Raw genomic sequence first — 12240 nt, 5'->3', positions numbered from 1 at the left:
ATAAAAATTAAAAAAAAAAAATTTTAAAATGTGATGCAAAAACTAGTCAAGGAGAGCAAAGAAAAGCACCATAACAGGCCAAGATCACTTTTTTTTTTTTTTTTTTAGGGATTGAAAGCTTTTTATTAACCATAACAGCACCAGTTACAGAGTTATTTCAGCTGTACTTCAATTTGTAATTTAATTTAATAAATCACAATGAGAATTACTAAAAAGCAACCTAATCTGAGTTCTTTAAATTCTTTTTTTTTTTTTTTTTTTAGTATTTTATTTATTTATCTATGAGAGACACAGAGAGATGCAGAGAGAGAGGCAGAGACACAGGCAGAGGGAGAAGCAGGCTCCATGCACGGAGCCTGACGTGGGACTCGATCCCAGGTCTCCAGGATCACGCCCCGGGCCGAAGGCAGCACCAAACCTCTAGGCCACCGGGGCTGCCCCTGAGTTCTTTAAATTCTTTTAACTTGGCATTAAATGCTAAAGAAATGCATTTATTTATTTATTTTTTTTATTTTTTTAATTTTTATTTATTTATGATAGTCACAGAGAGAGAAAGAGAGAGAGGCAGAGACATAGGCAGAGGGAGAAGCAGGCTCCATGCACCGGAAGCCCGATGTGGGATTCGATCCCGGGTCTCCAGGATCACGCCCTGGGCCAAAGGCAGGCGCCAAACCGCTGCGCCACCCAGGGATCCCTAAAGAAATGCATTTATTAAGAAAGCTTCTTGTAAGGCATAATACCTTGACTGAGATATAACCTGTGATTTACAAAGTTTAAACTTATAATACATGCTCAGTGTGTTTTTGTTTTTTTTTTTTTGAAGATTATTTATTTATTTGAGAGAAAGAAAATGAGGCAGGGACGGCAGAGGGAGAGGGAGAAGCAGACTCCCCTTTGAGCAGGAAGCCCAATGTCGTCTCCCATCCCAGGACCCCGAGAGCATGACTTAAGCTGTCCAGGTGCCCCCTGAGTGTGATTTTTTAAGGTGATAAAGATAAGGTAATGAATGGAAAACTAGACTTGGTGTTAAAGGTGTTAAAAAATTAATCTCTAACTGGATGACCTTGACTTAATCTTCACTTTGGAAGCCTATAAAATATGTGGTTATGGGATGTAAAAGGAGATTATAAACAGATATCTTCTATTTTCTTGACTGGTGTTTTTGCCAAAAAACTCTACAAGGAAGGTCTTACCTACAGTCAAGACATTATTACTTTAGGAGTTGGGAATTTCACGTGAGATTCAAAATAGCAGAGTACTTCCATGAATATGGAGGAGGAAAGAGGACTGCTTAGTTTCATTGCAGACAGCTGCCAACTTGAAGATGCGCTACAGTCTTTTTCTATTATAAGGTGATTTATGAATATCATTATAAATCCAGCTTAGAACTTTTACTGCTTTAAGTGCCATAAACTCATGGGATCTGTAACCTCACATGTAATAAAATTCAAAAAAGATGAGAAAAACATGATTTCCAATCATTCAGCCCTCTAATATGAATTTATTTACAATCACTTTGACTCCTGAAACTAGCTAGTCTTTAGTCTTTTTTTTAATTTATTTTTTACTGGTGTTCAATTTACCAACATACAGAATAACCCCCAGTGCCCGTCACCCATTCAATCCCATCCCCTGCCTTCCTCCCCTTCTACCACCCCTAGTTCGTTTCCCAGAGTTAGCAGTCTTTACGTTCTGTCTTCCTTTCTGTTATTTCCCACACATTTCTTCTCCCTTCCCTTATATTCCCTCTCACTATTATTTATATTCCCCAAATGAATGAGAACATATGATGTTTGTCCTTCTCCGACTGACTTACTTCACTCAGCCCAAGATCACTTCTTAGAGGAGTTTCAAAAATCCTAAATGTCGGCCAAGCAAAGCCAGCAATATATATATATAAAAAAAACCCTGAGGATGGTTTAATATCAGAGATCTAATGTAAAAAAGTAAATGGTAAATAAAATCATATAAGCAAAATAATAATATAAATCAGTGAAGAAGAAAAGCCACACGATCCCAATAAATGCAGAAAAAGTGTTTACATTTTTGTAATGTAGAAATTCTCAGCAAACTAAGAATGGAAGGGTACTTCCTTAACCTCAAAAAGGTATTTTCTCAGTTTTAAAGTTCCATATTTAATGGTGAAACACCAAAAGCTTTCTCTTTTAGGCTGGGAAGATAAACCTATGGCTCACTACCAGCACTTCTAGTCAACACTACACTGGAGACCTTAGCAAGTAAAGGAACACCAGGGGAAAAAATGTAAAGAAATAAAAAATCAAAGATTTGAAAGAAGACAAAAAAAAAAAGCCTAAATAGAAAATCTAGCGGAATCCAACCAGGTAAGAGTTCTAATAATGGAGCTCAGAAAACGGATTCTAAAATTCAGGTGAAGAATAAAAGGTTGAGAATTGGCAACAGAAGGGGCAAGAACAAGGGAAGCCCACCACTCATTGGGAGGATGCAAAGTTCCTGTGAAGATGATGTGGTATCAGCATGGGACTGACAACAGCCAAGGGTCAGAATGGAGTCTACTAACAGGCTCAAACATCTATGAATGCTTGATGAATGACAAATTATCAGAAAAGGAATGATGGTCCAAATTAATGATGCTGAGACCATCAGCCTACCTCCCATGCTGCCTCTGGGTGCGATTTGTCCCTGCCCTCAGTAAGCACCACACACTGTGAGTCCCTGAAACTGGAAGAGACCTGGATGTGGAATGTGAGTGAGTGAGTGGGCTGAGGGACAGGGAGAGATCACGGATGGAGCCAGGGAGTGGTCCAGATGCAGAGTAAGCAGTCTTGGAAAGACCGAAAGAGAGAGTGGGTAAGTAAGTGACCAGGGGGATTGGAGGCTCCAAGACACCAGGAGATGTGGCAAATCCTCCATCACCATTCTCATGTCAGCTCCTAACAACAACGAGATGTAGAGGGCAGGAATTAGCACCTCTATCCTGGCAAAGAGAAAGGATTGTTCACAGATGCTGACTGCTGCCGGGATCCTTGCCCTCCTGCCACAGCAGTGGCGTACCTTCAGAGGGGTGTGAGCCAGGCAAGGAGCTCCTGCCACCCCACTATGATGCAGGGGTCTGCCTTGGTGCACCGTGAGGTCCAAGTCTACTCAAGGTTGACACCAAGGTCCAGAAATCAGACAGCCACGTATTCATGAGAAGCACTTCCTTACAGCGCATTAGGAGTCACAGCCAAGGTGGCTTACTTCTTTTACAGAGAAACGAAGACTTCTCGTAGCAGTTCTCTGCATGCCAGCTGTGCAGGTCGTGGTGTCGGAGGGTGGGGAAGTGGAAACACTGGAGCTGAGCGCAGAAGACACTGTCACTTTCCGACACGGCTGAGGCAAAGATGGGGTCTGGGGGCAGGAACACCTCGGAGGAACCTGTGGGAAAAATAACAATGTCAGCACACCAATCCCAGGCAGTCCTTGTGGGCACCAAGGCCCCCCAAACTGGACCATCAATCAAAGGGCCTGTGGGCCGCCAAATACTAGCTGCACTGCATTCATTCACGACCTCCCCTAGTTCCTGGGAGCACAGCTCTGGGCAACGTGAAGGATAAAGTAATGGGCCACAGCACAGTCGATTAAAATGTATGAGTTTGGGCAGCCCGGTTGGCTCAGTGGTTTAGCGTTGCCTTCAGCCCAGGGCCTGATCCTGGGGACTCAGGATCGAGTCCCGCGTCGGGCTCCTTGCATGGGGCCTGCTTCTCCCTCTGCCTGTGTCTCTGCCTCTCTCTCTGTGTCTCTCATGAATAAATAAAATCTTTTTAAAAAATGTATGCGTTCATATGGATAAACAACAATTAAATGGGGAGGGGAGTCCTCTCCTTTAACAGGGTCTCAACTAGTAAATAGAGAAGGGCTCAAAAGGCACCTATTGCACGTGCCAGGAGCACACAATTCTGACAGAATCGTAGCTCCCTCAACCTAGCAGGGGGATCATCAGGCCAGGCGAGCTAGAAAGCACTGGCTCCCTGGAACCCCCTCCCAGCTCCAGGGAGACTGTCACTCACTGAAACTCTGCCTTCCAACCCGGGGACCAGGCAATCAAAAATCATGTGGTGCCCGGCAGCCCGAGTGGGGGGTTGTGGTGGAGTACAGGGACAGGGGGCCTCTCTTCTCCTGTCCCAGGAGGTGGACTCAGGTCACAACTGGGCACAGCACAGCCAGCCCCCAGAGCCCACTCTCTACCTCAGAGAACCCTCCAACACTGGACCGCCACAAGATTCCTTGAGGCTAACCTGGACGTGGGTCACCAGAGACACTTCTAATTTTACTAAGATGGCGATGTGGTTTACCCTTTAACAGCAACATGGTATTGTCATGCATGCCTTTTGAACTCTATTTGCTCCCAATACTAAGCATGGAGGTCAGCCTGGAAGAGCCAGCGAGTCTGGAGATGGGGCCTCATTCTGTAGACACTGGGCACAATGCCTCCCAGCCCCCTGACAAGGTCAGGAAGAGGGACTCTGGGGAAGCGTGGTGGGATAGAAGCCCAGTCTCCAGCTGACAGGCACAGTCAATGTCAGTGCACCCCTGCTAGGTCAGACTCACAGGAGGACCATAGAGGAAGGGTAGGGGTGGGGGCCAGGGTCCTTGGGATGTCTTTTCACACCATTTGGGGAGCCTGCCTCTAATGCTAAGAGTGGGCACTGCCATGAGCACTGTGTCCATCCAGCCCCCTGCTCTCCAGCGAGGTCTCCTGTAACCCACGTGTCCTCTTCTTCTTCAGATACCCCTTTACCTGGGAGAAGCCTTCCTTCTTTTCTTTTAAAAGATTTTATTTATTTATTCATGAGAGACAGAGAGAGAGAGAGAGAGAGGCAGAGACACAGGCAGAGGGAGAAGCAGGCTCCACACAGGGAGCCCGACGTGGGACCCAATCCCGGGTCTCCAGGATCAGGTCCTGAGCTGAAGGCGGCGCTAAACCACTGAGCTGGGGTTTAGCGCTGGGGCTGCCCAGAAGCCTTCCTTCTTAAAACAGTTTTCTTCACTATTTGGCTTCTTGTCTCGTGTGCTGAAAACGAAACAGATTTATCCCATCCTTTATAAAAACAAAAAACAAACAAACAAAAAACCCAAAACAACCAAGTCTTCAGGGGCGCCTGGGTGGCACTGTTAGTTAGTTTCAGATCAGGTCCTGATCTCAGGGTACTGGGAATGAGCCCCGCATCAGGCTCTGCACTCAGCATGGACTGGGCTTGAGATTTTCTCTCCCTCTCCCGCTGCCCCTCCCACTCATGCTCTCTTTCTCTTTCTCTAAAATAAATAAACCTTAAAAAAAAAAAAAAAAAAAAAGAAAGAAAGGCTCTAGCCTTGAGTCTAGTTGCCAGCCCAGAGTACAATGTCAGCACATGATTGCAGAGTTCTGACCAAGGCCACAAATGCTCTCAGGGTAGAGTCCTGGGACCTGGTCCCCACCCCATTCTGCTCACAGGCCCTGGAACCTGCCTGAGCCAAACTGAGAGTGGATGGTGGGAGCGAGGGTGGCTCAGGCCCCACCACGTCACACACAGACGGGGGGCACAGGGAAGGCCAAGTGGAGGGAGCTCCTCCCACCCATTATGTGCCCAGAGGACCACCTGGGCCTTCTCGCTCTGTGCTGGTCAGAAGCCCTGTTTACCCTGAGGTCATGTGGGCTACAGTAGTTTCTTGAAACCAATGACTAAGAAGACTGCTACCTCTTTGCCAAACTTAGTTTCTTTCAAGCCTTCATTTTATGTGCCCTTTCTATGGTACTTTATACTCCAGTTTCATAAAAATGCTCCATCCTCTCTCTGCTAGGAGATAAATGCAGCTAATCCCCAACACACTCAGTGTGATCTTCAATTAGCATCTGCTGTGGGTTGAGAAGCATCCCCCCAAAATTCATGGCCACCTGGAACCTCAGAATATGAACCTTATTTGGCTCTCGAGGTAAAATCATTCAGTACTTGGGGTGTGTCCTTGCAAAGGGAGAAGACACAGAGGATAAAAACATGGGAAATGACCAGAGGCAGATGGAGCAGAGCCTGGAGTGTGGCTGTCATAAGTCAAGGAATGCCAGGAGCCACTCTGCACTGGCAAAGGAGCAAGAAAGAACTCTCCTGCTAACACCTTGATTTTGGAATTGTCTCCAGAACTGTGAGAAAGTAAATTTGTGTTAAGCCAGAAGTTCATGGTACTCTGTGAGGGCAGCCCCAGGTATCTAGCATGGCCTCCTGATCATCATCCCCACTGACTTAATAAATGTCCACAGGCCGCATCCTGTAAACGGGCACTCGGGGTACACCGGGCAACAGCAGCAGGCAGAGATCCTTGCCTTGCAGAGCTTACAACAGGGTAGGGGTGTAAAGGCCAGAAACAGAGGACGACTAGACCTAATGAGTGAGGTATTCGTGATGTTGGAAGGTCACAACTACTACAGGTAAAAAGGAAGCTGGAGCATGGAGATGAAGGCAGGCCTCGGAGTAGTGCCACAGGAGCAGAGAATGGACGGGACGGGTGACAAGGCTTGTGGTGGGAGTCCCACGCCACGCACAAGCTCACGGCTTTGCTAGAAGCACTCAAGGGACCTGGCTTCTAGCCGCAGTCACAGCTAAGATTTATTACAGCAACACAGCACGATACACCAGCAACAAGAGAGGGGACAGCTCAGGCAAGTCTGGGGGCATCCAGGCCAGACTTCCTGAGCACTCTCTCACCTGGCAGGAACAAACTGCAGCAACATGGGTGTGGCGTTCCTGCCTGGAGGAGTCCCTGGGCATCTCGACTCCAGACTCACCAGGGGAAACCGGTGTTCACCATAAACCCCACAGTTCGTGCAGTCCAGACGACCCGACACAGTAGGCTCTGCTCCACCCAATCCCTGAGCCCTCCCAGGTGCCAGCCAGGGCCAGGCCGCCTGTGGTACCTTCTCCTGCACCAGAGCAACCTGAGCTTGGGAAGGAGCATCCCAGGGAGGGCTTACAGCAGCAGCAAAGGTGGCATGTGGCTAGAGAGGAGGGCTGCAGGGTGTCGGGAGGGAGGGCAGAGGGAAAGGCTGCCACAGGACTGTGAGGACCAGGCTTTCTTGAGAGAAGGAGCCACAAGGGCAGAAGGGGGAGGAGTAGAGGAACCTCAGACAACTGTGTGAGGAGACAGGGGTGGGTGGGGTTGGCAGCAAGAAGACCAGGCTGGAGGTGTTGGTAATTTAGGTGGGTGACATTAGATCTGATGGCTGTGACCTGGTGACAAGTGATAAAATTCTAGGCAAGTCTGAAAGGGCAGGAGATCATGTCATCGTACCAGCAGACTGTCCTCTAGGGTACCTCTCCACTGCTGCCTGTGCAGCAGGGCAGGCCTTCAACCTGCTGGAGTGGCGGCAACTGTTTCCAGACACCCCGACCCCGTCTGCACACAAGCTGTCCTTAGCGTGGCGCACATGGCCATATACAACAACACCGAACTTCCTCTGCCATCTCCTCCTGTGTCTCTGTTCCCCTGCTCCCTCAGCTTGGAAGAACCACACCCCCCATGCCCATCCTACAGCAGGCTGACCTTCACTCACTTTCTATCAGTGCCTCCCCACAGCAGGCTGTCTGCCTCTGTCTTGCCTCACCCAGGAAGGAGTATGGTACTACAGCCCCCACAGAACGGGTCTGCCTTGGGGCCCACAACGAGCTGTGTGGATCCTCCCAAATGCTCCTCTGCTGGAACCAGCTACCTCACTCTCAGGGCTGCCTTCCTTCAGCAGAACTGCGGCCTGACCTTGGCTGACTCCACTCCAGCTTGACAGTCACCTCACTCAGAGGGCAGGGTCTCCACAATGTGCCTTCTAGGCCAGCTTAAGCCCTGGCCCTCCCCCAAGTGCCGCTTCCTCACTGCTGATGGAAGATTCTAGGTCAGGATAGGTCAGGGCACACAAGTGAGTCACACTCCCTGGGTGTGAGCACCAGGGCCAAGAAGATAGAGATCATAAAGGGCATTCCTTTGTGGCACACATGGCCTCAGCCCACTTGTGATGGGAATGAGCCCCTAGAGGTGGGAATGCTGAGATAGGGGGAGGATGGGTATCCAGGTGCAGGACTGAGCACATCTTTTTTTTTTTTTTTTTTTAAGATTTTATTTATTTATTCATGAGAGAGACAGAGAGAGGCAGAGACATAGGCAGAGGAAGAATCAGACTCCTTTTGGAGAGCCCGATGAGGAACTCGATCCCAGGACACTGGGATCATGCCCTGAGCCAAAGGCAGACACTCAACCAGTATGCCACCCAGATGCCCCTGAGCAGCTGTTAAAAATAAGCAAGTTATACAATGTGGGCACATCAAACACACAGTATGCTTCCATTTTTATATTTTAAAATACATATCACATATAATAACCAGAAACTGAAATGATACTGTTAACAGCAATGATGCTAGAGCCCTGGGCAATGGCTTGGGGGAAAACAGATGATTCCCTTTAGACAACATGGATCTGCTTTCAAACTTTGGTCACCAATGTTATAAAATTGGCACCTTGTGCTCTCTGGCAGCAGCAGTTCTCAGCCTTCCAGGGTACACCAGGCCCTGGGTGCTGCCTCAACGTCAGGGTCTTGGTACCCTGGAGTGGAGCTGACATGCTGTATAGACAGAAACCGGAGGCAAGGCATCCCTCTTGGGGGAGAGACCATGAGAGGAGGCCCCTCTTACAAGTGGAGCTCCAAACTTGAAGTGCACCTGGGGAGTGGGGGTGCCAACATACACAGGTAAGAAGTATGGATATACGGATGATACTCTGCAGGTGCCACTGTGCTGATGTTATGACAACACGTGTGTTGTACATATTATAAAACACAGAGGAAAATGTTGGGCAAGATGTAAAATACTAAATATCTTCCCGCAGTGGCTTCTTACTGCCATTCGCTCATATTTTAGGCACAATCTTTTCTTTGGAGCGAATTCACCATTAATGACCAAAGACTTAAATCCACCTCCTACTGCCTTTGGGATGCATCACCTCTGGACCCACTTCTCAGGCCCAGCCAGATCCTCAGTTTTGACTAAGGGAGCACGTTCCTCTCTCTTCTCTGCGAGTAGCAGTGGGAGCTCTGTTACCGTCTCATTTGCTGGGGCTGTGTTGACAGCATTCTCTCGCGCTGCAGTCTCTCAGCAGAAGGTGCTTTCGGTATAGACACTTTCAACCAGATACAAAGGCAGCGGAAGAATATAATGAACCCCTGCGAAGTTCTGTCCTGCGTCGCAGCAGCTCACTCTACATGCTTGTCCACAGCACAACACTACAGTCACACCTCTGAAAATCCTGGAGTCAACCTCCACTGCAAATCCAGATTCAGCTTCCCTAACTGTGTCCCAAAATATTTATAACTCTCCCCCTCCCAATCCAGGATGCATCAGAATTCGTGTGCTACATTTGGGCTTATGTTTTTTCTTTTAATTTCTTTGAACCCAAAACAGGGGCACCTGGGTGGCTCTGTCGTTAAGTGTCTGACTCTCGATTTTGACTCAGGTCATGTCTCAGGGTCATGGGATCAAGCCCCACAACCGGCTCTGTGCTGGGTGTGGAGCCTGCTTGAGATTCCTGTCTATACTACAGGATAGTATAGACACTCTTCGATCCAGTTATCTTCCTGACACCGATAGTTAAAAAGAGAAGATGCAGGTCTGCGTTGCATGATGAGCCAAGGAGAAAACAAGTGTGGCCACTGAAGCCTACCTGGAGCCTTTGCCATTCTCATGCCAGATGAGGGTCCCATGTCCCCCAGCTCAGAACACATTATCATGCAACGCAGACCTGCATCTTCTCTTTTTAACTATCGGTGTCAGGAAGATAACTGGATCAGGAAGAGTGTCTATACTATCCTGTAGGCCAATGCCTTCTGCTGGGGTCAGGGGCAATGGGCCTTGGCCTAGGATTAGCCATCAATGGTTGTGATTAAGACAATGAGGAACTACTAGATTTATCCTCTGCAAGATACACAGTGACTCCCAGGCCTGGAAACCCATAAGCTATTTACTTGTCTTCTACTCTGGAGAAAAATCTACATATTACCCTCACAAACTTTGGGGATACAAATATGAGGCATGCTTTCAGTAGGATATTTGGAAGATACAAGAATGGGGTGACTTCCCAAGTAGGAGCAAAGGCTGGTAGGTGTGGCCTCTGTTGGGGCCTCTGTAGTCACCATCTCTGCTCCCTGCCCCTTTCCAGCTGCCAGGCTTAGCACCCCTACCCTGTGAGACCCTGCCTCTCTCCAGGGAAGCCAGCTACCTGGGGCTTCTGAATACCAATCATGTCTATAATTTCACCACAGTATGTAAAGACACAGCCAGTCACCTGCCACAAGGCCACTCAGGCTGGGAAACAGGTGGGCTCTGAGGTCAATGCCCCTTCATTCTCCGCAGTGAGGTAGCTGGACAGAGCAACATGTCTGGGGTCCTGGGACGTGTCCTTCTCAGAGACACTTAAGACATCCACAGTGGGACTGGGACATGTTTAGGAAAAATGAATAGGACCCAAGCTCAAACCACAGGCCCAAAGAGCAGTCCCCAAAGCAAGGCCTGACAAGGGGACAGGGCAGGGGAATCACAGCTCAGGCAGCCAAGTGGAGAGGCCATAGCCAGGGCCTGGGTGAAACCTGCCAGTGCCAGAGTAATAGGGCAGGAGGGGAGGGACAGGGGAGGAGGGGGTAATGGCATGACTCAGCTGCCAACACCAGCATGCTTGCTTCCTTTACATTATGTTGGTGCTTACAAACAAGTCAGCATAAAATCCTTAAAGAAACATACACGCACACACAACACATGCACACTCACTATTTTAATTCCATCTGCCTGGTAGCTTTCCTTCCAGTTTGGATTCTACTTCTTGACGTCTCTATCCTAGAAGGCTTATCCCTCCCTCTCGCCCATGTCAGCTGCACACTCCGTATATTCATTATTTTTATACCCCAATTAAAGGCCTTCACTTAAAGGGAAAATGGACAGTCTAGGTATTTGCCAAGTGAGAAAGAAACACAGTTTCCAGAGAAGGCTCCAGCCCCACAAAGAGCGTGAAAGAAGGGCCTTGGGGTGTCTGCCCATCATCATGGTGCCCTCCACAATCTGGGGCCTGCTCCTCTCCATGAGCCCTGCACCAAGCACCACTGGGGAGAGGGTGAAGGGGTGGGGAGCCCCCAGCAATATCTCCCTAGTCAGGATGATGCCCCCCCATCCCAACTGCACACTCAACAACTCTTCTGAAAGACCAAAAAGACTTACCCTTGAACGCTACCTCCCAGCGACCTTCTAGGGAGCGGTTCCGGCTGGCGATGACATACTGGTAGCCAACCCACAGCCTGCAAGAGGGCGGAAAGGCAGCAGGCCTCAGCACAGCAAGGAGACAACCGTGGACTGGGTGTGAGTGTGGGTATCTTAGAGTTATAGTGACCTTTCAAATACCAAGCTTGTAAAGCATTAATGATTTAAGTTTTGATACTAAAATTTAATAAAGTACATATAAAGTTAGTAAACAATAAATTCACAGATCAGAAAAAGTTGAATCTTGGGTAACTCCTATCAATTCCATTCTCATTGGCTGATCCAATAAAGTTTTCACATTCTATATAAGACCAATCTTATTCTTGGTATTCCTGGTACACACAGCCCCATGAATACAACTCTGTGAATATACTAAAACCAAAGAATGGTCTGCTCTAAAGGGGTAAACTTTATGGTGTGTGAATTACATCTCAATAAAACACAAACCCACATGGGTCTACACTGCAGTGTTGGGTAAAATGACGTTCGTGGTCTCCTGCTTGGTCTCCGCTTAGAGCCAGCTCGCCCCAGACCTGCAGTGTGCTCCTGAGCACACACGTCACAGCACCAAGGGGGCCATGGACCTGGCCGACTGCCACAACCACCTGCTGGGTGTGTGCCTCTCACCCCAGCCTTCCAGCCGCAATCCTGGAGCTGCCCGTCAGCAGGCCCAGTGCCACTGCAGGAGTTCTGGCTCAATGCCACTCTTGCCACTCTTCTCCCTTCAGCCTACTGCCATGCACACGCCCACCCTGGGAAGATGGGGTACTTTCCTACCCAGTGGGCTGAGCCCTCTCACTTCTCCATGGATTCATAATCACCCCGTGATCTAGAAGTTTTTTTCTCACTTTGCAGCTGTAGAAGGAAAAACAGCAAGGTGATTGTGATTTGCCAACATCACAGGGCATAACGGTGGAGCCCAAATCCAGCTAGGGTATTGAAATGAAGGCTTGCTCTCCACCTG

General features: G+C 48.5%; 1 protein-coding gene across 15 annotated transcripts in view; it reads right to left on the bottom strand.

The window, feature by feature from the left end:
• DGCR2 (DiGeorge syndrome critical region gene 2) overlaps positions 1 to 12240 on the bottom strand; it is a 98408-nt gene that overhangs the window by 20527 nt on the left and 65641 nt on the right. For all 15 annotated transcript variants that reach the window (XM_038575919.1, XM_038575916.1, XM_038575923.1 and 12 more), the window contains 2 exons: positions 11238 to 11314; positions 3220 to 3396 (listed from right to left, as the gene is read on the bottom strand). In XM_038575919.1, the coding sequence (XP_038431847.1) occupies positions 3220 to 3396; positions 11238 to 11314 (254 nt within the window). The remainder of the gene's footprint in view (positions 1 to 3219; positions 3397 to 11237; positions 11315 to 12240) is intronic.

This window comes from Canis lupus, chromosome 26 (genome assembly GCF_011100685.1).
Source record: "Canis lupus familiaris isolate Mischka breed German Shepherd chromosome 26, alternate assembly UU_Cfam_GSD_1.0, whole genome shotgun sequence".
Classification (NCBI taxonomy): Eukaryota; Metazoa; Chordata; class Mammalia; order Carnivora; family Canidae; genus Canis; species Canis lupus.
The sequence above is the reverse complement of the archived record's forward strand: the minus strand, read 5'-3'. Positions and strand labels throughout refer to the sequence as shown.